General features: G+C 43.8%; 1 protein-coding gene across 16 annotated transcripts in view; it reads left to right on the top strand.

Moving 5' to 3' along the window:
- Nucleotides 1–5,387: 5,387 nt before the first annotated feature.
- LOC146806015 (uncharacterized) overlaps nt 5,388–25,500 on the top strand; it is a 141,052-nt gene continuing 120,939 nt past the window's right edge. For 7 of the 16 annotated variants that reach the window (XR_014967956.1, XR_014967957.1, XR_014967955.1 and 4 more), the window contains exon 1: nt 5,462–5,505. Coding sequence is in view for 4 of the 16 variants with exons in the window: in XM_085623347.1 (XP_085479473.1) it covers nt 5,493–5,505 (13 nt within the window). In the remaining 12 variants the exon portion in view is untranslated. Of the gene's footprint in view, nt 5,506–6,343; nt 6,465–25,500 lie in introns of those variants that run through there. The other 9 variants (XR_014967968.1, XR_014967967.1, XR_014967969.1 and 6 more) reach the window with 7 other exon arrangements.

Genomic DNA, 25,500 nt, shown 5'->3' with positions numbered 1-25,500 from the left:
ATCCCCACTGCTTGCCCTGCTTGGTTATGTAAATGATCTCCCGGTAGATGTACGTAGATTGGCGGCCATGATGCTGCTACTGGTTAAGAGGAGGGTGGCTATCTGCTGGGGATGTAAGCGTAGACCACGCAAGGATGACTGGCTTAGGGACACCGCTTTCTGCCATACCCAACTGTCTAAATTCTGGGAGCTTACGCCGACACAATCACACCCTCACTATATCTGGAAGCCCCTGCAGGACTTCCTATAGCTCCATCCCAGTGTTCGTGCACCGACCCTGACACCTGTGGTGTGATTGCTCATGATTCTGCTTGCCCATTAGATTGGAATACCTTTTCCCCCGCGTCCAACCAGAGTGCTCACCTTATCTCCCTCGTCATTCTACTCTTCATCCCTCCCTCTGTGCCCACTCTTCCCCCTCTCATCTTCTCCCCTTCTCTTTTCTAGCTGAATGATGGCTGCTGCCCTCTGGGCGACACCCCAGGCAACTAGGAACAAGGACTTTTATGGACTTCCTAATCCTTGGTTGAATTCCCGGGTTTGCAGTCTGCCGCTGCTGTCATTGCCGGTTGTTGATGGGGGGTTTGTCCCTACAGTGTTTCTTCGATGTCCCCCCCTCGGGGCAGTATGTCACAGTTTTGTATGTACCCAAAATCACAAATAAAGTTGAAAAAAAAAAACGTTACTAACGCTTTATCTATTTGCCATTGAAAAAGCTCCCCAAGCCTTTTGACTGGTATGGTAACATTGGAAGAGCTGCACAAGATGGAAGGACTTGCCACTCAGGTGCCTGCTACTATGAGATGCATAAAGGCCCCAACTTTGTTATGACTGCAAGATTTTGCTTAGTCTTCTTCGGCCATTCTGCGCCATTTATTTCCATGTTGCTGCAATCAGCTCTACTGTCAGGTCAGTAGTGGCCATTTATTCCATCAGGCATTGGGTGCTGGAGCTAGAGGAGGACAGTTTTTGAAAACAGGGGGCTGCGGCCTGTGTCTTCAGCTCCCCAACTTAATGACATTTGGCAAAAAAGAGAGAAATGGAGAGAGAGCAAGATTGGAAAGATAGACAGGAAAAGAGCAGTGGCTGGTTTCAGTTTTTTTGCCAGGGCTGCTTTGGGTTCTCAGTCCACCCACACCTGCAGGATCAGCAGGTCACATTTTTAACTTTAAGGCTGAATGACTAAGCCAGCTTCTCTTCTTATGCTCAAAGCATGCACTTTAGGGATCACCAGAACCTCCAAGGGATGGAGCACAGATCACTCGTAGGATTCACATGAGTCTACTGTGCTGGCACCTGAGAGGTCACACACTGGATGGTCATGTCACCCGAGCTGTGCATCCAGCCTCCTTCCCACATATCAGAACTTAGTTGGTGACGTATAGGCAGGAAATACTGCTGTTAAAACGTTTTGAGTCTGCACACAAGGTCTTCTGCCCTCCGATGGACATTGAAATGGGGCCTAGGGTTTTCATGGAAGGAACAATGTCATACAGATAGAGAATTTTGGAGCAAACCTTGTCGATTTCCTAAACCCAGAAGGAGACTTTGCTGTATTCATAGGAAAGGACAACAGAAAGCTGACTTTAACCCCTCCCTCTGCATTATACACAGACCAAGCAAGGGTGCTAGGATTCAGAGGAACCAGTCATGAGTGATGGCGAAACCTGTCACATGTCCTCCACTACATCAAAGTAGAACTATGATGTATGGTTGGAAATATGGAAATGTTCACTCCTTCAATCATTACATGTCAAAGACCCACTAAAGGCACTTATGTCCATCATTCATTCGATTGTATATTAGCTGCACAATATTGCACAGTTATTTTTTGAGACAATGGGTGAGTTTTGCTTCATTGCAATCATGCATATTTTAAACAACACCTACCTGCAGATCATCATTATTATTGTGCACTTTGGCATCACAAGCCAACAAGCAATGGCAAAGCCAATATCTCTGTTGTTTTAAGTGAAAGTGCTTCTCCGTGAGATGCTCAAGCTTCTTTGGGTAACTATGAGAATGAATCAGTTATAGAATGGACCTATGATTGAGTAATAAGTATGTGTACAGCTGAATGTACCGATGGATGAATAGGTTAGCAAGTGCCTAAGCAGATGCTTACATAGATAAACAAAGGTGAGCCAAACCATTCCTTCACTAACCCATTCTCTCAAGCACAAATGCTTGTTTCAATATCTTTGGATTCAATGTTCCTTGCAGTCTAGGCTAGTGGCACTTCTAGAGACTGTGATACTATTACTCTCCAAAATTGCTCATTTTGAGATTGAAGATGGACTGTGTGTCTATTTCAAAATGTGCCAGTGATTAGAACTATTGTTTCAGAAAATGTGGAGAAAACACCAAAGGGCTGATTTATCAACACCTTTTGCTGGTGCAAAGCCACACAACATAACACAACGCTTCAAAGTCTTGACACACTATTTACTTTCCAAAAGTACCCCTAAAGGTAACAAAAAAAAATGATTTGCGCTTGCATGCACTACTTTGTGTCCCATGGATGGTACAAGGCCATTCCCATGTTACCACCCAGGATTTTTGACTCAAAGTCCTATATACTAAAATTGGCAATTAAGGCTTTGCACCAAAAAACAATACCTTCTTAAAGCAGTTGCTAAATAGGAGACATTATTGTATTTCAAGCTGCATGTGCAAGTGCGCTGCCCTGTATAGAACACATGGAATGCGTGAAAAAGTTGTCCAAGCATAGTATTTTACACAGGCAGATTATTGTTGTAGTGCAACATTTATGCAACACAGGCATGATTGTGTGTTAAGCACTGCACCCCTTTATTACTGTTTGAAAGTTTGCCAAGCAAAAACCTGGGGAAAATATATATTGTTTGGTAAATAATGGGACATGTCATGCCTTATTTTACCGGCAAAAGGTGTTGTTTAGTGTTATTTATTGCAGCTGATAATCTCTGATCCCTGCAGTGTCAGAATATATTCGGTGCGAGATCCCTCCCTTTTCCATGTCAAGTGTAATGGTGGTGTAAGTAAAATGTCACTGCTGAGTTCATTAGAGTCCAAATGTCAGCATGAGTCAATTCTAAGTCTAGGGGGGTTCTCCTAACATTTAGAGCCCATGCATAATCAACATACCCATCTTCAAAATGTTCAAGACAAGGGGAATCACAGGGACATTTTATGAAGGTCTGGCTAAAATGTCAATTGCTATATTATTCAAGTAGTTTCAGGATTTCACATTACACTTGTTAGTTGAAGTTCACAAAATGATGCCAATATGCCACTTAGCCTAATTATGCGCCATTTGCGAAAAATATTTACTACAAATGCAAGCACACAATCCAACAGGAGGGGTTGTTCTTAGCAATGTTTTTGTTTTTTTGCAGTATTCTTTAGAGCAAAGTGCATCCTCACTTCAAATATTGATGTGAGGACTCATTTTCAATTAACATATAAGGCTGAATGATGGATTTGAATTCTACATCGTTAAGCATAATTTCAAACAATTTTGCTAACATTTCAAGTAGTTACGCGATAACATGTTAAGCAAATTTTGCGCACACCTAATCACCTAAATTCTATGCCATGCAAACAAAACAGAGGGCTGTATAAAATTGGCTGAGGAAGTTATGCACTCAGAAACTCAGCATATGGCTTAAGGGCTTACAGATGTTGCTCACATTTTCTTAGCCTATTCTTCAGATGACTGCCCAAAGACAACCAGCAACCATGACAAACTTAAATCCTGTAATCATCCCTGCACTGAGTCCAGGGTCAAACATCACTGAGATCACGTAGACTCTACGTCAAAACGCGCACACGTGGTATTTACACCCGTTTTTTTCACTAAAGCCATTTGAGAGCAGAACAAAAATAGTCTAGACAACAAGCAAGGCTTGCCACGCCTGCTTTAGGCTCAGCAAGTCATTACTTTCATCATTTTGTAAATATATATCCCCTGAGGTTTAGCAGTTGCTTCTTTGAGGAGAAGACAGTTCACCTTCCTAAACCACATCTTTTTTTAAACCACTTCTTTTTTCCATTTCTGCTCTTGGATTGTTGGCAGTATTCAGTTTATTCTTTAGGTCTCGCCTGACCCAGCGCATGCGCTGGTCTGGCGAGACTTATTGAGAGGGCTCACTCCACTTACCCGCCAGAAGATGGGTACATTCAGGCGTGTCCAGATTATGGGGCATTGCTTTTTGGAATGTATAAGGAATTGAATGTTGAGACGGGTACATGAGGCACGGAGGCATTATTAATTTGTAATAGAAGAGCTCCAATGTAAAACAAAACGCGCAGTGTAAAGGTCTCTATTTTGAAAGACATTCAAAACATATGTGATATCTCGGGCGCCGCTGATTGATGCCTGACCAAATAAAGGTAGACGTGAATGAAATAAATGGTGCCTGCGGGCCCGGCATGGCAGGCCATTGTAAGGATAAAAGTTCACCTTCACTACAAGGAAATGGCCCTATTGTTTGTGATAAATAGAACACACCGGAAATAACTCCACGGCTGCAAAATAATGGTTTTAAACTGTGAATGAGGGGTTCATTAAAACCTTGCACATCTAAAAGAATGCGTGTGTGTGTCTGTGTGTGAATGTGGGTGCGTGCATGCGTGTGTGCGAGCACTCATGTATGCCTGTGTATATTTTTCAAACAATTAGTGAGTGAAGTTTGCATAGAAATCGGAAAACTGAAGTGTTAATGGTACGCATTTGTTGTATTCCTACTACACACTTTTAGGGGTCTGCCAAGAGAACATTGACTATGTTTAATTTGCCCCACTGTGTGAATATCTCACATCTCTATGGTGATACATTTTTATGTTGTGCCCACTGTATTAATCCTGCTGTGCATCCCTCTTCATCACTAGCTTTGAGATACTTGATATCAGGCATAGCTTACATTGTACTCAAGGTCACTGGGATGAAGCGTTTTTGCAGTGTTTTCCACATAACTATAGAGTTAGCGCACTCGCCTTCTATGTACCATCTGCATAATTTTCCAATTTCAAGAAAAAAAATAACTTCTAGGGCATAGAGATCAAAGGTTACTAAAAAAACAGCCACACCAACTGTTGCACAGTAGCAGGCCCTCGCAAAGGATACGTTTTTGCCTTTTAATTGCTGAATGATGTCCAATTGCTGAATGCTATTTAATTTGTAGTAATGAGGTAAACAATTTTGCCAGACAAAATATTGTGTTAGATTTGAAAAGATAGCGAAATAATATTGTGCTTTATGTTCCACATTATGCTGACATTGCTGGACTAAACCACTGTCTGCAAACCGAGCATATCCACGCGCGCGTATCCCTGGGAAGGGGCATTCTGTAGAGGGGACAGCGAGGCTGGCGACTCTGGTTTGTTTGCCACTACCGCATTCCCCTCTGCCCTGCATGAGGTGGACTCGCCGGGTCTTGTGAGGTGTGCGCTTGCGCGACCGTGTGCAGTCAGAGTGGACGTTGGGAGGACAAGCATTTGGAGAGGAACATATGGCGTCTGCCGGTAAGTACTGGAAGGGATCCCTTGGCCCGTGTTTGTGCTTTCTAACTTGCGCCTATGCACCATTTAGTGTCCCTCGATTGTGCTCCTGCTGGCTTGAGCCGTTCCAAAAGTATCAATCTCTGTACTATTATCGAGGCGTGTTTCCCCAGAAGACGGTGCTCTACCAATCTGCTTTTTAGGCCCCAGTGGCTGATTCTTGCAGTGGGTACAGGCGTCTTTCCGCCATACATGGGATTGGGGTGACATCCCCTTGCCTGTCGATGTTGGTATGATTAGTAAATCGGTGTCATCCCCGCTGCGATACCCAGCAGGAACTCCTTCCATCACCACCTGGATGGAATATGCATATAGTTTCCAACTCTCAGACACCTACGTATTAAAATAGTTTGGAAGGTTGGCGGTGCTGCTTACATCAGCATCACTAATACAATATCCTAGTATTGTTGTGGATCTGTGACGTGTTACTCAATTGTGTGTCTTTTGTGTAACTCAATGTAGCATTTTCTTAAGATTAGGTGCTACTTCTCCTTGTCTTGAGCAGTGAACAAGGAAGTAACTGAAAAACCATCAAGAAACATGTTTCTTAGAGGCTAAATTTTCAGCAGAAGAGAAATTATTAATAAACTGGTCCCACTCAAACAGCACGTTTTTTGCGACGTGGTGTGGTCGACCCGCTGGCCTCAGCTTACGATGCACTCGAATCCTCTCAAATTGTGCACGGGTGAGATTTTACGACAGTCTTTACCTCTCATTTTCCGGCAGTGTGGCAGTTTATGACATTCGTCCGACTCTGCCTATCTTCCGGCAGCGTGACAGTCCTAGCAGGCTCAGCTGACGCACTGTTGGTTTCAGTGCCTCGGTGGCCTTAAACCATACCTTTTTCAATTCCCGTGGGATCCAGCGTTCACCAGGAGTGTGTATGACCTGTTTAGGGGCTTCTTTGGAGTCTCGGGAAGGAGGTAAGAGGCCATACACCCCCCACCATACAACACTACTAATGGTGAGTGAACGCGCACTTGTCCAGTGCTCCTGCTTTTAACGTTCACACCTGACCTTCCCACATACAAAGCTGTGTGCTTAACTTGTAACCAACTACAGGCTTTAGGCAGCAACAGGTGACGCAGAGAATCTCGCACAGACTGCATCGTCTCAAAGGTGTGAACTGGCAAAGAATGACTTCCGAAGTGAGAGGGAACTGCTCCACATGAGGGTGGGAGAAGCCAGTCTTCACCCACTTACAATAGCTAGAATGACCTCCTCTTCTCTCACAGAGGGAGTTGTTAACTGCCACTCTACAAGTTGTTGTGCTGGGGGCAGTGGTAACTGATAAAAGGTCTGACTCGTGTATTTCAAGGGCCTCTCATGTGTGGTAATGAAGGACAAGCATTGGCATAGCCAATAGGTCTCGCCTTTGGGACCCTATAAGTGTTTGGTTATCCAGCACAATATCCTTGGTGCAACAGCATCAACTGTTGCATGGCTAAACACTTATAAGGTCCCAAAGGCGAGACCTATTGGCTATGCCAATGCTTGTTTATTTTGCATCTCATCTTGAAATGCGTTCTTTTGTGAGAGTTACTTTTCTCTATTGGAACATAGCATTCGTGAGTACCAGAAGCTGTCACTGCTGATGCTATTATATTTGAAATCACATTTAATGAAAAAAGGGCATGAGAAAAATGAACAAGCATTGGCATAGACAATAGGTCTCGCCTTTGGGACCTTATAAGTGTTTAGCCATGCAACAGTTGATGTTGTTGCACCAAGGATATTGTGCTGCAAAACTAAATACTTATAAGGTCCCAAAAGCGAGACCTATTGACTATGCTAATGCTTTTTGTTTGTGCGACTTGAAGTTGTTGCATGGGAGTGCTGTTCAACTGCTCGGAAATATTTCTGCAGTTTGTTTTTGGTTCTGGCGTGCTGCGGCATGGCCATGTATGAAAGATAAAGGGAGAGGCAGAGACTGGCGCTTGAGAGAGAGGCAGGGACGGTCAGTGGAAGAGAGAGAGAGGAAAAGCAGAAAAGAGGCAGAGACAGGCACAGTGTGAAAGTCAGAGAAACTGGGGCACAGAGAGAGGCCGAGGCAAATTGTGGAAAAGCTAGAGATGCAGAGTCAGTGGAAAAGATAGAGACAGACAGCAGAAAAGACAAACAGGTAAAGATAGAAAGACGCCCTGGAAAACAGAGAGAGGCAGAGACTGAGCACTGTGGAGAGATGGACCGACCTTTGAAAAAGGCAGCGATAGACACAGTTCCCGTGTTTTTCCACGTTTCCACTTATGGTGCTCCGTGTGTGTAAGAACACCTTCTTCCTGTTTCAATGACATGGCGTCAGACTGGAATGTTAGCAGGCAGGCCTCTTCATGGTGATAAAACACAGGACACTCGCATTGGCATTCCGCGCCGTCCAAAGTAATTGCCCTTCTATGTGCGACGGGGAAAAGCGCCAGACATTTCTAATCTTTCTAAAAAACCAAGGAATGTTCTAGAAGTTTGTGCTTTACATTAATGACGCATTTTAGCAAGACCAAGTTCACAAGGGCCCACTCCACAAAGAGCCATATATTTCATCCTGGCCGGAGCTGTGTGTGTTTAAGTGTTTGCATATGTCCCCTTTGGTGGCACTTTTACAACTTGCTATGCCTGAGAAGGTATGCATAAAATGTGCAGAGAAGCCCCCTCCAGGCCCTCGCCATACTGAAGACATTACAGCGCCATGTTGCATTGTTGCTTGTTTGGCACAAAGTAAACACAAACAGAATTTGCACGTTTGAAGTTCCGTGCCTCACAATATATATCCGGCTAACGTCTCACTTCCTTCTAGTGGATCTGCCTCCCAAGTGCGTGTGGTATTTAATATATTGCACTGGTGTACAAATGTGACTTGGAAAATATTCTATTACGACAGGGGACACTTTGTTCTTTTTACGTGGTTCACACAAACCCAGGCCAGATTTTGTTGCTTTCACGTGAAGTTTTGCTCCAGACCTCCTGTAAACATCACTACAATCTCGCTTTCCTGCGGTGGCTGTTTTTTGCAAAAGGGGCCGCTTCATCTGACAGGTCAGGTCCAGGCCACTGTTGCTGGCGGTGACGCATGCGCACTTCACCCAGAAACTCGTGTTGTCAAGGCAGTCACGTTTACCGTCTCATTCAGCCATCTTGTATAGGCCGAAATGGTCAACTTAAGCAAAAGAAACACAAAAACGTAATTAAAAGATGGAAATGACTAATAAAATGTTATCCCCTTACTAATACCCATATGTGTGTGTATTTATCTAGCGGAAGCAACACTCTGAGCGGTTTGTACTTACTAAATAAAGCACAAATCACCAATACATCACTTAAGCAACATATAACATATAGGTGCCAATTTCGATCCTGTAAAAATTTTTGCATACGACCCGTATCCGTATTTTTTTACGTACGAATCGTACAAGTACCGTACAAACGGCCAAGTACGATTCCTACGTGAAAAATACCTACGAATAGCGTCGGGAAATGTCTACGAGAGTGAGTCGGAAATTTTTACGTCCGAATAGCGTCGGGAAAAGTGTACGAGAGGGAGCCGGACATTTTTATGTGCAAATCGTAAAACACAAGTCTGAGCGCGCAAGTACGATTCGTACCGCCCGTCCGAATACACAACCGCATGTAAAAGGCCCCGTACGGAGCCAACGCAGTAGCACACATGTACACGGGTAAACTTGTGCCCGTGTACAAGCCGTACAGCCTCCCCACCCCCAATATGTCAGCACCGTACACCCCGCTGTCCGCACTGTACCCCAGGCCCGCACCTGTACGCGCCGTACCCCCCCCCGAGTACGCGCCGTACCCTCGCATGTACGTGCCGTACCCCCCATGTACGCGGGTACTCCTGGCCCGCACCTGTACGTGCCGTACCCCCGCATGTATGCACCGTACCCCCCATGTAGGTGGGTACCCCAGGCCCGCACCTGTACGCGCCGTACCCCCGCATGTACGTGCCATACCCCCATGTACGCGGGTACTCCAGGCCTGCACCTGTACGCGCCGTACCCCCGCATGTATGCGCCGTACCCCCCCATTTACGCGGGTACTCCAGGCCCACACCTGTACGCGCCGTACCCCCGCATGTACGTGCCGTATCCCCCATGTATGCGGGTAACCCAGGCCCGCACCTGTACGCGCCGTACCCCCACCGCCCCAGGCCCGCACCTGTACGCGCCGTACCACTATGGCGTACACCTACGCCAACACCACTATAGGGATACGACCCCTACACGCACGTGTACGGGCCGTACCACTATGGCGTACACCTACGCCAACACCACTATAGGGATACGACCCCTACACACGCGTGTACGGGCCGTACCACTATGGCGTACACCTACGCCAACACCACTCTAGGGATATGACCCCTACACGCGCGTGTACGGGCCGTACCACTATGGCGTACACCTACGCCAACACCACTATAGGGATTCAACCCCTACACGCACGTGTATGGGCCGTACCACTATGGCGTACACCTACGCCAACACCACTCTAGGGATACGACCCCCACATGCGCGTGTACGGACCATACCCACGCTCTGGGGGTGTGGGTATGGTCCATACACGCATACCCCTACATCACCACTACAATGGTGGTACGGACCGTACCCACGCTCTGGGGGGCGTGGGTACGGTCTGTACACGCGTACCCCTACATCACCACTACAATGGTGGTACGGACCGTACCCACGCTCTGGGGGCGTGGGTACGGTCCGTACACATGTACGCCTACATCACCACTACAATGGTGGTACGGACCGTACCCACGCTCTTGGAGGCATGGGTACGGGACGTACCAGCATTGTAGTGGTGACGGGTACACGTCCACGTCCACTTCCGTTGTGGCGGTACATGGGATTGGTGGACACGCCCCCTGAAGTGACCACACCAAGGAGGTAATTTATGTGCAGGATATATATGTTTTTTGTTGGGTGGGGGTATGTTTCCTGCCCCTCGCCCCCTCCCCTGTGCCCCTGGGGGTTGTTCTGACCTTCTGCGGCATCTGCGTCGGTCTCTGTACACAAGGTCATAGGCTATGAGGGCCGGGATGAGACGTAGGATGGGGTCCATGGCTGTCCGTCGCGTACCGGTGCTCCTTGTTCGCATCGTCCTCAATTTCCCGGGAGTTTTTGGCTGCCGTAAAATATGAGCCGTGCGGAGTGACGTAGGCACAGATCGTACTTGCTGGTCTGTAAAACGCTGCCTGACTCCGTCCGGACGTCATGTACGCGATGTCCCGGATTGGAATTGTGGGTATTTTTTAGCCGGTCGGTGTTTTGTACGACTCGTACAGAAATTGTATTTCTGTACGAATCGTACTTGCGGGTTTGTAAGGTGCTTTACCCGGGTACGAGTCGGACGGAGAATACGCTCCGTACGACCATTCGTACCCGGGTTTTACAGGATCAGAATTGGCACCATAATATTCTAAATTTTTACTGTTAATATGCTTACACTAGTTAATTCACAATTAATATAGCCATGCAAAGTGCAATTCCCACGTATATTTCTCTTGTTAATATAGTTGGTGAGTTAACACTTCAAACAGATTAATAATATTACAATTAATTAATTATTCGGATTAATATAAACATTTAGAATGGGGGAGGTATACAAAATGTTGTACTACCCGCTCCAGCAATCCCCACTTTGGTGATTATATCACCACACTAACATAAAATGTTGTATTCTTTTATGGAAATTTCTAATTGATTTCTTGTTTCATTCATATTTCTTTTTATTCTTTTCTGTTTTTTATTCTTTCTACAACAAATGCAACCTAGTCTGATTATTAATACTAAGGAAATCACACAAGTTAATGGAAATAATAACTTACCTATAAATGTACTACAAAGTCTTTGATAGCTGTTATTTTCTTATCAATCTTCTCCCAAACACCTTCAACCTCCAGTGGTACAATTTCGTCATGCAATTCTGTAATATTCTTAATATAAATTATCAAATCTTTACTTTCGTCAGGAATGTAAGTACAACAATGTTGAACTTTCAGCATTCCACAGACTCCACCCTCTTTTGCCAATAAAATATCAAGGGCAAGTCGATTTTGCATTACCATAGCACGCATGGCAACCATTTCAGTATTTACCAATAAGAATCCTCCAGCGGTGCTTGTTGACAAGCGATCCACTACTGTTGAAAGTTTTCTAATTTTGTTCGCATTCAGAGATATTCCCACTGCGGGTATCAGTGCTCCAAAAATGTCACCTACAATTTCAGCCCAAGATTCTCTCTTACTACGTGCTAAATAACTACCTAAACTATGTACTCCATCTTCTCCTCTATCCATGTGAAAAATCTTTGGAAAAACCAGGCCAACATAACATGTGCCATACCAATGGTCTGGCAAACGATAATATGCCCGTTTCCCACAAATGAAATACAGTCCTGGAAAGACTGGATCTCTTCCACCTTTAAATCCCCATCCTCCCATGATCCGGTATGTATCATGGCACTCACTATTCCCTAGAAAATAATTGTCATATGCCGTTTGATTCCTTTTTATACACAGTTTCCCTTTCTGAGGCCAATCTAAAGCCATAGTTGGACTCGATTCTCCTCTTAAATGTTTCTCTGTTTCTACATCCCAAACCGTTTTCTCCACTTTCCCTTCTGAAACCTTCCTTTGCATTTTCAATCTCCTTTCTTCAACTATATCCAACAATGTATTTTCCTCTTTCTTTAAACTGCAAGTCAAGTTATTTCTAAATATATATTCTAACATTACTTCATTTGTCTCTAAGAAAAATTCACCTAATACTTTTGCAGGTTTTACTTTGTTTAGCTTGTTAATTGCTGGTACTTGTGAAAATGTAGTATCTACATCTGAGAAATAATACTCTAATTTACCTGTTTGATAAAGCCAACTAGCTATTACACTACATGTTATTCCATATGTTACAGGAAGGTGATGTTAAGTCACTCCTTCAGATACAGATGCAGGTAATTGCATACATACGTAGCAATCCCTTACTTCCATTGTTTTTTTATATTCATACAACAATTTTGAAAACACATTGTTAGAGAAATCTGTTATTGATCTGTCTTTATGTAAATAGTTTTTATCTATTCTAGTTGGAACTACCTTTTGAACCTTCCCTATTTTAGTTATGTTATCACTATGTCCTTCTAATGTATCAACAGTAACTTTACATGAAATTATTAGAGCAAGAATACTCCAAAGAAGCATTAATAATCCTGTACAACAACAACACATTTTGCACAATCTTCTAAGGAAGGTACATCTACTTTTGCTACTTTCTATGTTTTCCATCTTTCTAAAATGAGCAGTGTCTTTTGACTTAGCCTCTTCTACTTCACAACTAGTTTCTACCCCTACGCTTCTAAGCACCTACGTGGTTCTACCAGTTTTTATTCTTTTTCAGTGTCTTATTGTTTTTCCATCAGTAACTTCCTTATCTTATTCAGTTTGGCATCTCATCATCTTTCACCTTTCCTTCGTTTCCAACATACAGGTTGTCCTAAACATCCGCTTCTTCTCTAATATCGGACAAGATAACTCTCAGGATTTCCGATTCTTCGTCTTCCTCAACCACTTCCGGTACAACCACCTCTGGATTTTCTTGGCTATCCGCCTCTTCCTTCACTTCAGGCAGGGCCACATAAGTCCATTCCGGTGATATATACTTCTGGTTAGGCTTTCTTGTTCGTTTGTTTTCTTTGACTACTGTCTGTTCTTCTTCTTTTGATCTTTCCTGACTCGTTACTTCATTCACCTGTTCAGCACTTGGCGAATTTACACATGTCAGCCGATATCTTTATTTTGTTTGGCCACACTTCATCTTTGGCCGCACTTTTCAGTTTACTCCCTTTATCATTCTTTTCACTTCTCCAAGCTCTCTTTCTCAGAACTCAGCCTTCTGGTATTTCATCCTCACTTTCCTCAGACTCTGTTTCGACTTGCTTTTTACCTTCAACGAGTTCTTTCTCCACCCCTTTTGTTTTCCCTACTTCTGTCCCTCCTCGAATCTCCGTCACGCTATCTTCCTGCTGACTGCTTGTCCCTACTTCTAACTGGATGTTGGAGTTCCCTACACCTCCTCGGGGGTCTTCCGCAATAATCTTTCCCTCTCTCTCGGTATCTGCCACCTGTCCATCTAAAGGTGTTGTTTCATGTGGAATTTCTCTCAATCTTTCATCTGGTACTTCCTTCTCACAGATTTCTTTTATTGTTTCTCCATTGTCTTTGTCTTTGTTCTTCCAATGTTCTTTCTTGGATGAATGGGCTCTTTGTTCTATCACTGAGTCTGAACTGGTTTCAGAAATCTGCAATCTTTTCCTTAGGGAGTTACTTCTGGGGACCAAAGTTAACCTTGGATCTGTCTCTCCCCTTTCAGAATTTTCTCCTTCTTTATCCTTTGGCTCTCCGTCATCTGACTCAGTACTGGATTCTGATTCATCGAAATACTCCTTTTCTTTACAGTCAACTGGATTTGGAATTCTCAAAGTATGACTTGCCTGGATCCAGTTCTTCAATCCTGCGCACTTCACAGCTGTTGTTGTAGTCAAGATGACTTGCCTTGGTTTTCCCCACCTGGGTACCAAACAGTTTCTTCTTCTGTGTACTTTTATCCTTACCCAGTCCCCTGGGCTTAGATCATAGGCTGGCTTCTTTTCAAGAGTGGTGGCATCCGCTCCAACCTGATGAAACACAGAATGAACTGCGTCAGCCAGGCTTTTACAGTATTCCAATACCATGTCATCAGTTATTGTCATCAGCTTGTTGACTGGTATAAATACATGTCTCATTACGCGTCCCATGATGATTTCTTGACGACTCAAACCAGTAGTTTTGTCTGGTATCTATCTAATTGTCATGAGTACTAGAGGCAAGACATCGGGCCATTTCATACCTGTGGCTAAACACATTTTCCCTATTCTGTTTTTGATAGTACCATTCATTTGTTCTACTACACCAGAAGCCTCTGGTCGGTAGGCACAATGCAGTTTTTGTCATACATTCAATGCTTCACAAATCAGTTGTATGATCTCATTGTGAAAATGTCCTCCTCTGTCTGATTCAATTGTTATTGGGAACCCAAACCTAGGTATAAATTCCCTCAACAATAATTTTGCCACTGTCATTCCATCATTTCTTCTTGTTGGGAACGCCTCTACCCACCTAGCGAATAGGCATACCATTACCGAAACATACCTCAATCTGTTACAAGGGGGCATCTCAATGACTCTACTTGCATTCCGGTAAAAGGCCCTCTCTCTCGACCTATTGTTCCTAGACTCACCACTGTCTTTCTTCCTGGATTGTATTGCTGACAAATTAGACATCTTTGACAGATACTTTCCGCCACAAGCCTGAACTTGGCATTATACCAAGTTTGTTTAAAGGACCGAATCATGGCATCTCTCCCTATATGTCCCTGTCCATGATACATCCGTGCCATGGCAGACATCATGCTATCAGGCATTACTGGTCTTCCATCCCGATAGACCCACACATGATCTTTCTCTCTTGGTGCACATCCTGCTTTTACCCACTGTTTTACCTCTTCCTCTCCTGCTTCTTCCTGCAATTGTCTTACCTCATCCCAGGTTCCCACAGTGTTAGTAAACATTGGGAAACACAAAACCAATTCTTTTTCCTTTGCCCCATTGATTGAATTCTGATTTCGTGCACAATTCTGTGCCATGTCATTGGCAAACTTGTTTCCAGTGGCAATGTAATCACCACTGCGGCTATGAGCAGCACATTTTACCACAGCCAATTGCCTGGGCAGCTGTATTGCCTCAAGCAACCTTCCAACCACTTCAGCATTCTTAATGGGAGTCCCAATTGAGGTCAAGAAACCTCTTTGCAGCCAAATTCGGCCGAAATCATGGACCACCCCGTAGCCGTACTGGCTATCAGTTATCACAGTCACTCTCACACTTTTCCCAATCTTACATGCTCTGGTCAGGGCGATAAGTTCAGCTACTTGGGCCGACCTTACTCCTTCAAATGTGATGCTTCCATCACTGCTGCAACTGTACATACTGCATATGCTGCGCTAAGCACTCCATCATCTGTTCGCAAACAGGATCCATCAACGAACATGACATAATCACTTTCTGGTAAAGGGTCATCTTTTATGTCAGGCCTTGGTTTTGTAAAAAAATCAAGTACATCCAAACAATCATAATCTGCTTCATCTCTTACCTCCACATGTTCCACATCGGGCAACAATGTTGAAGGATTCACATTCACGCATCTCACAAGACTCACATTTGTTGCGCCCAAAATGACCTTTTCATACTTAGTCAGTCGGCTGTGCGTCATAAACTGAGTATGACTCCTTGTTAAAAGAATCGCCCCATCATGAGGCACAAACACTTTCACATGATACCCCATCACAATTCCTTCACTCTGTTCCTAACTTCGACATGTAGCAGCTACTGCTTTCAGACACCCAGGAAGGGCTACAGCTACTGGGTCCAACATGGATGAAAAATATGCAATTAGTTTCCTCAGTTTTCCATGCTTCTGTACTAGAACAGAGTGTGCACATCCATTTCTCTCACTGCAATACAACTCAAACTCCTTATCATAATCAGGCATACCCAATGCAGGCGCTTCACACAATCCTTCTCTCAATTTCTTGAATGCTGCCAACTCTTCTTTGTTCAAATCAATTGGATCTCTCTCATCACTTCTTGTCAGTCGTACCAGAGGTTTTGCAATCAAGGAAAAATTTCCTATCCACTGATGACAATATCCAACCATTCCCAGGAACATTCTCACTTCTCTTTGGGTCATTGGTGTACTCATTCTTTTTATAATCCTGATTCTGTCTATGGTTATTTTCCTTTGGCCTTTCTCAATGCTATGTCCCAAATATTGGACTCCTCTTTTACAAAATTGTAGTTTAGATGGTGACACGTTTAGCCCTCCATCTGCCAAATGATTTAACAAACCTACCGTGTCTACCTCACAAGCTTCACGAGTTTTCAATGTCACCAGTAGGCCATCGATATACTGGACTAGTACTGAATTCTCAGGCATTTCCAGACTCTCCAAAGACTTCTTCAATAGCTGATTAAATATTGAGGGGCTCTCTGTATACCCCTGTGGAATTCGGCACCACACCAAAATAGGCTCGCTGAAACGAAATGCAAAAATTTGCTGGCTGTCATGGTGTAATGGGATGGAAAAGAATGCATGGCAAAAATCAATCACTGTGTACCATTCTGCGTCATGAGGAATTTGATGGGACAACATGGTACAACAATGTTGTTTATCTTTCTCAGATCTTGCACTATTCTGAACTTTCAACTAGGCTTTTTCAGTCCCATTATCGGTGAATTACATGGGCTACTCATTATTTCTCTCAATATTCCTTGTTTTATCATTTTCTCAATCACAGGAGTAACGCCTTCAATTATTTCAGGGGTCAATTTATATTGTGGGACATTTGGATAACATACTCCTCCTTTTACGGTTATCTTTACTGGATCTATATTCCTCATCAATCCTACATCTTCTCCTGTAAAGTCCCAAACTTCTGCTTTTACTGATTGTTTCAATTCTTTTGGTAGTTCGTCAGGGTTGAATACAGCATAGGCTCCTGTAATCTCTTTTTCTTTATTTGCCAATGTCATCTTATATAGCACATCATCATCAGGTGTTTCAAAGGCTATTCCATCTGGTGTACAAAATATAGTGCAATTCATCTTGCACAATAAATCCCTACCTAACAAGTTCACAGGACTAGTGTCACACACTACACATCTGTGCATTTCAGAAAATGTCCCTATACTAACTTTAACTGGTTCTGTAAGGTAAGTTTTAATCTGTCTGTTGGAGACCCCAACTACTTGGATCGTTTCATCCAAAAGAGGAAGATTCTTAATATCAGCTGATCTAACAGTTGATCGAGTAGCACCAGTATCAACTAGGAAAGTAATATTTTCATTATGAACTTTTCCATCTACAAATGGGCCTGTCTGGTCTACTTCTAGAGTTGCGCCAAGTATGCACTCTTCTTCCTCCCTTCAGCACCGTCAGTAACCCTCTTCTGAATCGCTTTCATCGCGTTGCAGCCAATACTGCGAAGCAGCGCTAGCGCGTTGCGGCTTATTTACCTGCTCTTCGTTGTAAAATCCATTCTCCTTACTATACTTCTGGCAATTTTTGTTCTGTGGAAAAGGTGGTTTTGGCACCTGATTCTGTTGTGTTACCCCCTGCTGCTGTCGTTGCTGTTGACCACTCACCTCATTCTGCACCAGTGGATTCAAGGATGAATTTTCATCATTAGTACTTGGTGGATTTATACACTCGGATTTCCAATGCCCTATCCTACCGCAATTATGACACGGAAATTTCTTTTTAGCTTCCTCAATATTCTCTTTATTTTTCCCAGGATTAAATCTCGGTTTTGACCCTGCTTGTTCCACTAATTGTGCTTCTTGTCTCTCTGCTACTTTTACCTGTGCCCACATTGCCTTGTCTTTTAGATTTCGCTGTTTCGCTTCAATTTCATCATTGAAACATTTATCATGTCTCAATACTTCGTCTATTTTCTTGTTTTGCCAATCTACCGTATGCTGTTTTATCATTTCACTAATTTCTGGACGAAGACCATATACAAACCTGTATACAAAATGACTCAAATCCTTGTCACTCAAATTCTCATCTCCACTGAATTGTTTAAAGGCTAAGATTAACCTCTCATAATAGGCATGTACTGATTCTTTGCTTTCTTGATGTGTTATGTCAATTTTCACCCAATCTGTCTCCTTAGGGGGTACTTTGTTCTTCAAAAATGCCATAACCTGTTCGTATTTCTTCATTACCTCAGGGTCTGGAGCTCCTGTCTTAGGGTCCCTTGGGTATTCCTGGGTTGGCCAATCTATTACTATTTTGCATTCTGTCCATAAATCAGCTGGTACAATTATGTCACACAGGCTATTCAAATCTTTGGATAATTTCACAAATCTGTCTACCTGTCTATACCACTCGACGGGCTATTCACGCAGTCGAGGGAAGTCATTCGTAAATGACAAAATATCCTGTCTAGTCCACGGGACATGAACATATCCTCCTCCTGGAATCTCTCTCTTAGGGCATTCTGTCACAACCTTCTCTTTTTCTCTCATCGGATAGGCTGAAAATGTTTTGTTTGAAACTTCGTCTCACTTACGATACCATCTGCTCTTCCATTTGTCCACATCTCCCCATTTTCTCAACAAAATAATTATATCCTTAATCTGACCTATTCGTCCTGTAGTATTCATGTTTTCAATGTCTTTTTCAGTGAAATCTACTCGAAAGGGTTTCTGTAAGGCTTTTACCTTTTCAATATCAATACCCATTTCATTTGTCACTTCTCCTAATCGTTCATGAAGATTTTTCGCTCTCCATGTTACGCTTTTGCACAAAAATAACAATTCCTCATCTTGGTACATTTTGAACTTCTCTGTCGGGATTGTTCCTACTATTAATTCTTCCAGTACCATTCGTAATTTAGCTACATCTATTGACTGAGATTCCTAGTCTTTCTTTTGCAAGCTTCTCAACCATTCACTCAACTCCTCTGTAGATGGTCCTACTGGCTTCTCTACATTTCCTTGTCCAAAATCTTTTTGTGTTTCTGACATGGTCTCTATCATTGTCATATGTTTCTCTGCACAGTTCTGACCTACAAACGGGTTGTTTGAAAAATTCGGTTCAATCGTACTCATAGTCTGTCTCCATGGATTCTCACTCTTGGTTGTTCAACCGATTTATTACTTTAGAAGGGACTGTCAAACAATGCTCACTGTCTTTTTGCTTGTCAAAAATAGGCATTACTGGACCTCGCAAGACGATAAAGGGTGCTCGTCACTCCAAGCGCGCAGCGGTTGCGCGCAGGGTTGTGCCTAAGAACGCCTAAGACAAGCCAAAGAGAAGCCCGTCTGCGCCCGTCCGCGCTGAGGACGGGCTGCAGGACGGGCTGTCCCTCATTTATTATGCCCTTCAATCAGACTCAGGGTGGTCGTAAGTACACCTACTCTTCCACGACATTACTGTCTTTACGACCTTGTACCCCCATATCTTGCTCCTTGTGCATTCTGCCTTGCCATTATTTTACCTGTGCTAGTTGTGGCTTCACTACTGGTAAAATGCAGCTCTCCAAGACACAGCAGAGCGTCAAGCACTATAGGGGAAAAAGAAAGCCCACCAAGGGCCCTATCACCTCACCGTCCCCTCTTCATTTCTGGAGCCTAAATTGTAGATCGCTCCCTAGGAATAAATTAAACATCTTCGATTTTATCACTGAGGAATCACCTGACGCTCTATTCCTGACCGAGACTTGGATTCAGGCCAGCTCGGGTCCGGACATTGCTGCAGCCGTCCCTCCTAACTATGTTGTGCTGCACCAGGACAGACCCGTAGGTATAGGTGGTGGAATTGCAATCATTTATAAATCCATCTATCAATGTAAACTGGAACCCCTACATCTCCCAGGTAGTGAGGCTGCACTTTTCAAATTTACGATTAATCCTCGAATGACGCTCTCCGGTCTGCTAATCTATCGGCCGCCCGGAAATGCCGCACCTTGGATTCCCTCACTTATTGATTGTCTATCAGCAACACTATTAAAATCTAATAATTTCACCATTCTTGGTGATTTAAATATTCACTTCGATGATGCCAACAACCCTATCAATAAAGTCCTTCTTTCTGACCTTGAGGTTTTTAACCTCAAACTCTGTAACTCTGGAGCCACTCATAATGCTGGTCATCTTTTGGACCCAATCATCTCTACTCTCTCATTTGACTGTGCTCACTCTGCCCGCCCGCTTGTCTGGTCTGATCACTATGCGGTTCACTTTGTACTACCTCCTGCTTTATACTCTGCCAGGGTCCATGCGGATGAAATTAAATCATCGTATCGCTGGGACAAGCTCAATATAGCCGATTTTAACCTGCGTCTAATTGAGTCTATTCCATCCTTCATCAACACTGTCCAGAATCTGAATGTTTCCATCTCTGATTGGCTGACAGATGCAGTATCGACTCTTGTCCCCCAATCCAGGAGCAAACATAGATCCTTGCACCCACCAGCACCCTGGTATTCAGAGGAGCTGAAAATCCAACGCTCCAAATGCAAAGCCCTGGAGAGGAAATGGAGGGTGTCCTATTCAGCTTCCTCTAAAGTGACTTACAAAGAAGAACTAAAACTTTATCATGCAAACTGCAAACGTGCTAAGGCCTCCTACACTATTTCCACAATCACTTCAGTGCAAAACTGTCCCCGAACCCTTTTTGCCACAGTTAAAAAACTCACAGGAGCTGATACTGTCCCCGCACTGCCGGCTTTAGATGCCATACAGTGTAATGCCATAGCAGACTTTTTTGTATCTAAGGTTGAGGGCATCCATCAATCTCTTGCTTCCCCTCCCTCTCCAACTGATTCCTCTCTACACGGTCCGTACTGTAATACCCCCACCTCCCCCACTGAGTTTATCTACAACTGGACACCATTTGATGACGTTTCCTTCCTATCATGCTTAAAAAGCATCAGGTCTGGATCTCCGCGGGACCCAGTCCCCGTGAAGATACTTAAACAACTTGACCTCGAACCACGAAGGTTCCTAATGAGGCTCTTAAATGTCTCGCTCATCGAATCTCGTGTGGAACAGGACTGGAAACATGCCATGGTCGTCCCCCTGCCTAAAAAATCTGGTGCTGACATCACAAATCTTGCCAACTTCAGGCCTATATCCCTGCTGCCAGTCTGTTCTAAAATCCTAGAACGCCATGTTAACACCCAGCTTAATGAGTTTGTTGAAAACATGGGATATCTCCATCCGTCCCAATCAGGCTTTCGCGCTAATTATTCCACCGAATCCGCACTCCTAGGGGTAACTGAGCGACTCCGACACGGTATCGATGGCGGTGAGACCTTTGCGCTGATTCTTCTTGACTTAAGCGCTGCTTTCGATACCGTGTCCCACTCCATCCTACTGGAGTCTCTCGGTTCCCTCGGTGTTGCTGGATCTGCGCTGGCTTGGGTGTCCTCATTTCTTAATGAGCGCACCTTTCAGGTTTTCTCAAACAAAGCGGAATCTGCGATTCATTCCTCTGCCTACGGCGTCCCCCAAGGGTCTATATTGAGCCCTTTGTTGTTCAATATTTACATCCGACCACTTGCTTCCATCGTAGAGGACGCCGGTCTGTCTATATACTCATACGCAGACGACACGCAGATTGTGTTCTCTTTGTCTAGCAGCAGGGCCCAGGACACCTCTTCCCTCAAAATCGGCCTCTCTCGCGTTGCAGCCTGGATGCAAATGCATCTGTTAAAGCTCAACGGAGATAAGACCGAGGTGGTCATACTAGGCAAACAAAAAGATCTCTGGGGTCCACGACATTGGCCCAGTGACATGGGTCCTCTGCCTACCCCCGTGCCTGTTGCTCGTAACCTCGGTGTCCTAATCGACGACAAACTCTCGATGAGGCAGCAGGCAACTAGGGTCGCTGCGATCTGCTTTAACACCCTTCGCTGGTTGCAAAAGATCATATGGATGCTGCCTGAGTCCACTCGTAGAACTGTCGTACAGGCCCTTGTGATGTCCCATATCGACTATGGCAATGTGCTTTATCTAGGAGCAGATAAAGCTACAATTAATAAACTCCAGGTCGTTCAAAACTCAGCCGCCCGCTTGCTGCGTAACGTCCCAAGGAGAATGTCCGCAATGCAGGCTCTACGTGACCTCCATTGGCTAAAAATCTCGGATCGAGTGGCCTTCAAAACTTTGTGCATCCTCTTTAAAATTCGCCAAGGCTCCGCTCCAGCCTACTTGCACAATCTTGCGCAGCCATATCAGCCTGGCCGCTTCTTGAGGTCATCCAACAGTGGCAATCTTGTGATTCCTAGAATCCGATTGGCAAAAATGGGAGGCCGTTCATTCGCATATCTGGGCCCCAAGATGTGGAATGCTCTCCCATTGGCGCTTAAAACAGAACCCAGTCTTCTGGCTTTCCGCAAAAAACTGAAGACCCTTCTGTTCTAGTTCCAGATTCCTCCGGTCTAATGTCTCCCTCTTGCAATCACTTGTCTTCCGATTTCTCCTTCAGTCTATCCCTGGCGCCGGGAAACCCACTGCGGGTAGCTGCGCGCAATATAAGTTCAATAAAATAAAAAATAAATAAATATTGTTACTGGTACAGTTACTGCTTCCAGATTCTTAGTTAATTCTCTTATTTTCTCCGTTAGTTCTAGGGTTGTTTTGGCTAATTCTGCTGAATTTTCTCCATCCAATTTTCCTCCAGACTTCTTTTCAACCTCTCTAGTAGGATTGTTTCTTCCTAAATCTTGGAACTCTAGTTCCGATTTTATGATTCAAACACGTGGTTCTTTCATTGGGGCACTTGGAGTTAATATTTCTGTTTCAGGTCGGTATGGTGGTGGATTCTTATAGAACATATCATCAAGAACATCATCCTCGGATTCATTCCCTCCATACCCTTTTGTCTCCACATTATGCCTCTTTTCTACACACTTTCGTCCTTCATGCTCTCCTGCAGTTCTTACGGGAAACAAACTCTCAGTCATACTTGCATTCCGCCACCTTCTCATTCGATCATCATGCGTCTCATGCCCGTACGATCTGCCAAATAAGTACCTATATCCTCTACCATTTATCTGTCTTTCTCGGTCATGCATTTTGTCTTCCCATTCCGTCAAAGCTTCAAATTGAGTCGGTCTAGGTCTCGGTTCTAAATTCATCATTTTCTCTCTCAAATTTCTCAAAACAGCCAAATTAAATGAACCATGTTCTGGAAAAGCTAACACTCTGTCCTCCTTTGTATACTTAAATCAGTTGTCTAACCAAATACAGGTGTGATATCCATATTTTGCAATCATTAAAGATGCAGGGGTTTTCGGCGGAGGAAGTAACTGTCCTTCCCTAGTTTTGATCGGTTTGTCTTTCTTAAACCACCTCTTAATTTTCATGACTTTTTCTCTTTTTCTGGTGGATCGTAATACATTTTCCTTTCTTTTCGTGTCTCACTAGTTTCTCCTTACAACTGTACCTCTATTCTATCCAATCACAACGCGACTCACACTAACGCACCATTCCGGAGCGTCTACGTCACTGTCACAATTCTCAAATCCCAGCGCGACTCACACTAACGCACCAATCCAGAGCGTTTTACATTTCTGACCGACTGTCCAATCCCAGCGCGGTTGTTCTGACGTCAGCAGCCGCTGCGGCAGCTCCTGCTCCTGTCTATCTCTCCTTTACAAATCTGCTCAGTAAGTTTTTGTTTCAATTTCTACAATTCTGTTAGTAACAACATGAAACGTCTCCATTGTCTGCTTCGCTAACCAAAGAATAGCAATAGACCTTTCCCACGAGAATTCAGTCTTTTCCAAGAGCAGCGCTTACCTCTGTCCTACTACGGAATCGTTTCTTCCGTTGATAAAGTAGCACATCCCTCTACCTTACCCTTCTAACAAGCATTAGCTAACTGTTTCTCCAGAATTTAAGACACATAGTTGGAGACCCAATGCTCCTGAGAAATAAACACAGAGTTTCACAATTAACCTGAATGCTATTTCGTTCACGCACTTTCACACTAGAAAATGTAGTACAATCACACAGAATCCTGTTTTTCCCGAGAACAGCGAACAGTCTGTCCTACTACAGAATTATGACATACGTTAACAAAGCAGAGCTTACCTCTCCTTTGTCCTTCTAACAAGCTCAGAGAGTACCTATTACCTTGCCAGTGATAAGCGTTATCGGAATGCCAGTTGGATCCCTGGTACCTAAGAACAGAATTTCACAAGTAACCTTCGCTAACATACACACTTCTCTCACATAGAAAATGTCTCTAATGGCAACACACGGCGATGTCACCGAATCGAACCCAGACAATGCGTCGTGCAACTTCAATCATCACACATTTTCTCCTGTGTACCTACAGGATAACAACAATTCCGTCTTTCCCGAGAACAGCGCTTACCTCTGCTCTACTACGGAACCGTTACAAACTTCCGACTTCCTACATCCCAGAAGCCGTGCAAACAACATAAAACTCAACACGACTCACCATAGAGTGTTAGTACATAAACCAATATCAATAACCAATAATCAATAAGCTATTTACAAGCAATAATCACCAAACCAAAACAATAAAAACCATCGTCTTGCTACCAGAAACTGATGCAGCGCAGAACGTCAAATTCCCCCTTCGGCACAGACCAACTACCTCGTCATTCAATTTACTCACATACATTCATTGGTGGGGATCATAACACCAATATACTTACACTCGGTTGACCTGTTTTCTGAGGGAAAATATGTTTCACAACGCTGACATGAGAGGAATACCTTTACCTCACCTTCAGCACATTGACATTAAAACCTAAGATATCCCTCCCATACGGAGATAGATCATTTAGTTGAGTTGGAGCTTGATGATTTACTGGTCTACCTTTTTTTTATTACTTTTCTCTTAATCTTCTTCTTCAAATAATCGATACAACACATTTGTAAATGAATCAATCATACTTTATCTAAGAAAATTGAAAGAGATGTTAAAATAATCAACAGCATTTCAGAACATCATATTTACCTATTCTGGCTAACGTCGTCTTCTAAGTCAATCAGTCAAAGAGAAATTTTCTGCAAACTTTAGGCCGCAATTCAGTCTCTCATAGATTCAAGATAACAGCTGTCCAGCAGTGTCACCGTCCTCTCCGTCAGCTTAACGTCAGGAAATCAAGTTCCTCAAAGAAGAGCGAGCCGGTTTTAGCTTCGAGATAGAGCGAGCAATCAAGCGTGTCATCCTACCCTAATTCCCTACCTACTTTTCTAATGAAAATACTAACAAAATTGTAGCAAGATTGGGTTTAGAGAGTTCTAATTGGTCAATTTCGACTGGCGATGAGCAGTTCTCAGGGTGTCGAAGATGAAGTAATCAAACTT

The sequence above is a fragment of the Triturus cristatus genome, chromosome 8, assembly GCF_964204655.1.
Source record: "Triturus cristatus chromosome 8, aTriCri1.1, whole genome shotgun sequence".
NCBI lineage: Eukaryota > Metazoa > Chordata > Amphibia > Caudata > Salamandridae > Triturus > Triturus cristatus.
The sequence above is the reverse complement of the archived record's forward strand: the minus strand, read 5'-3'. Positions and strand labels throughout refer to the sequence as shown.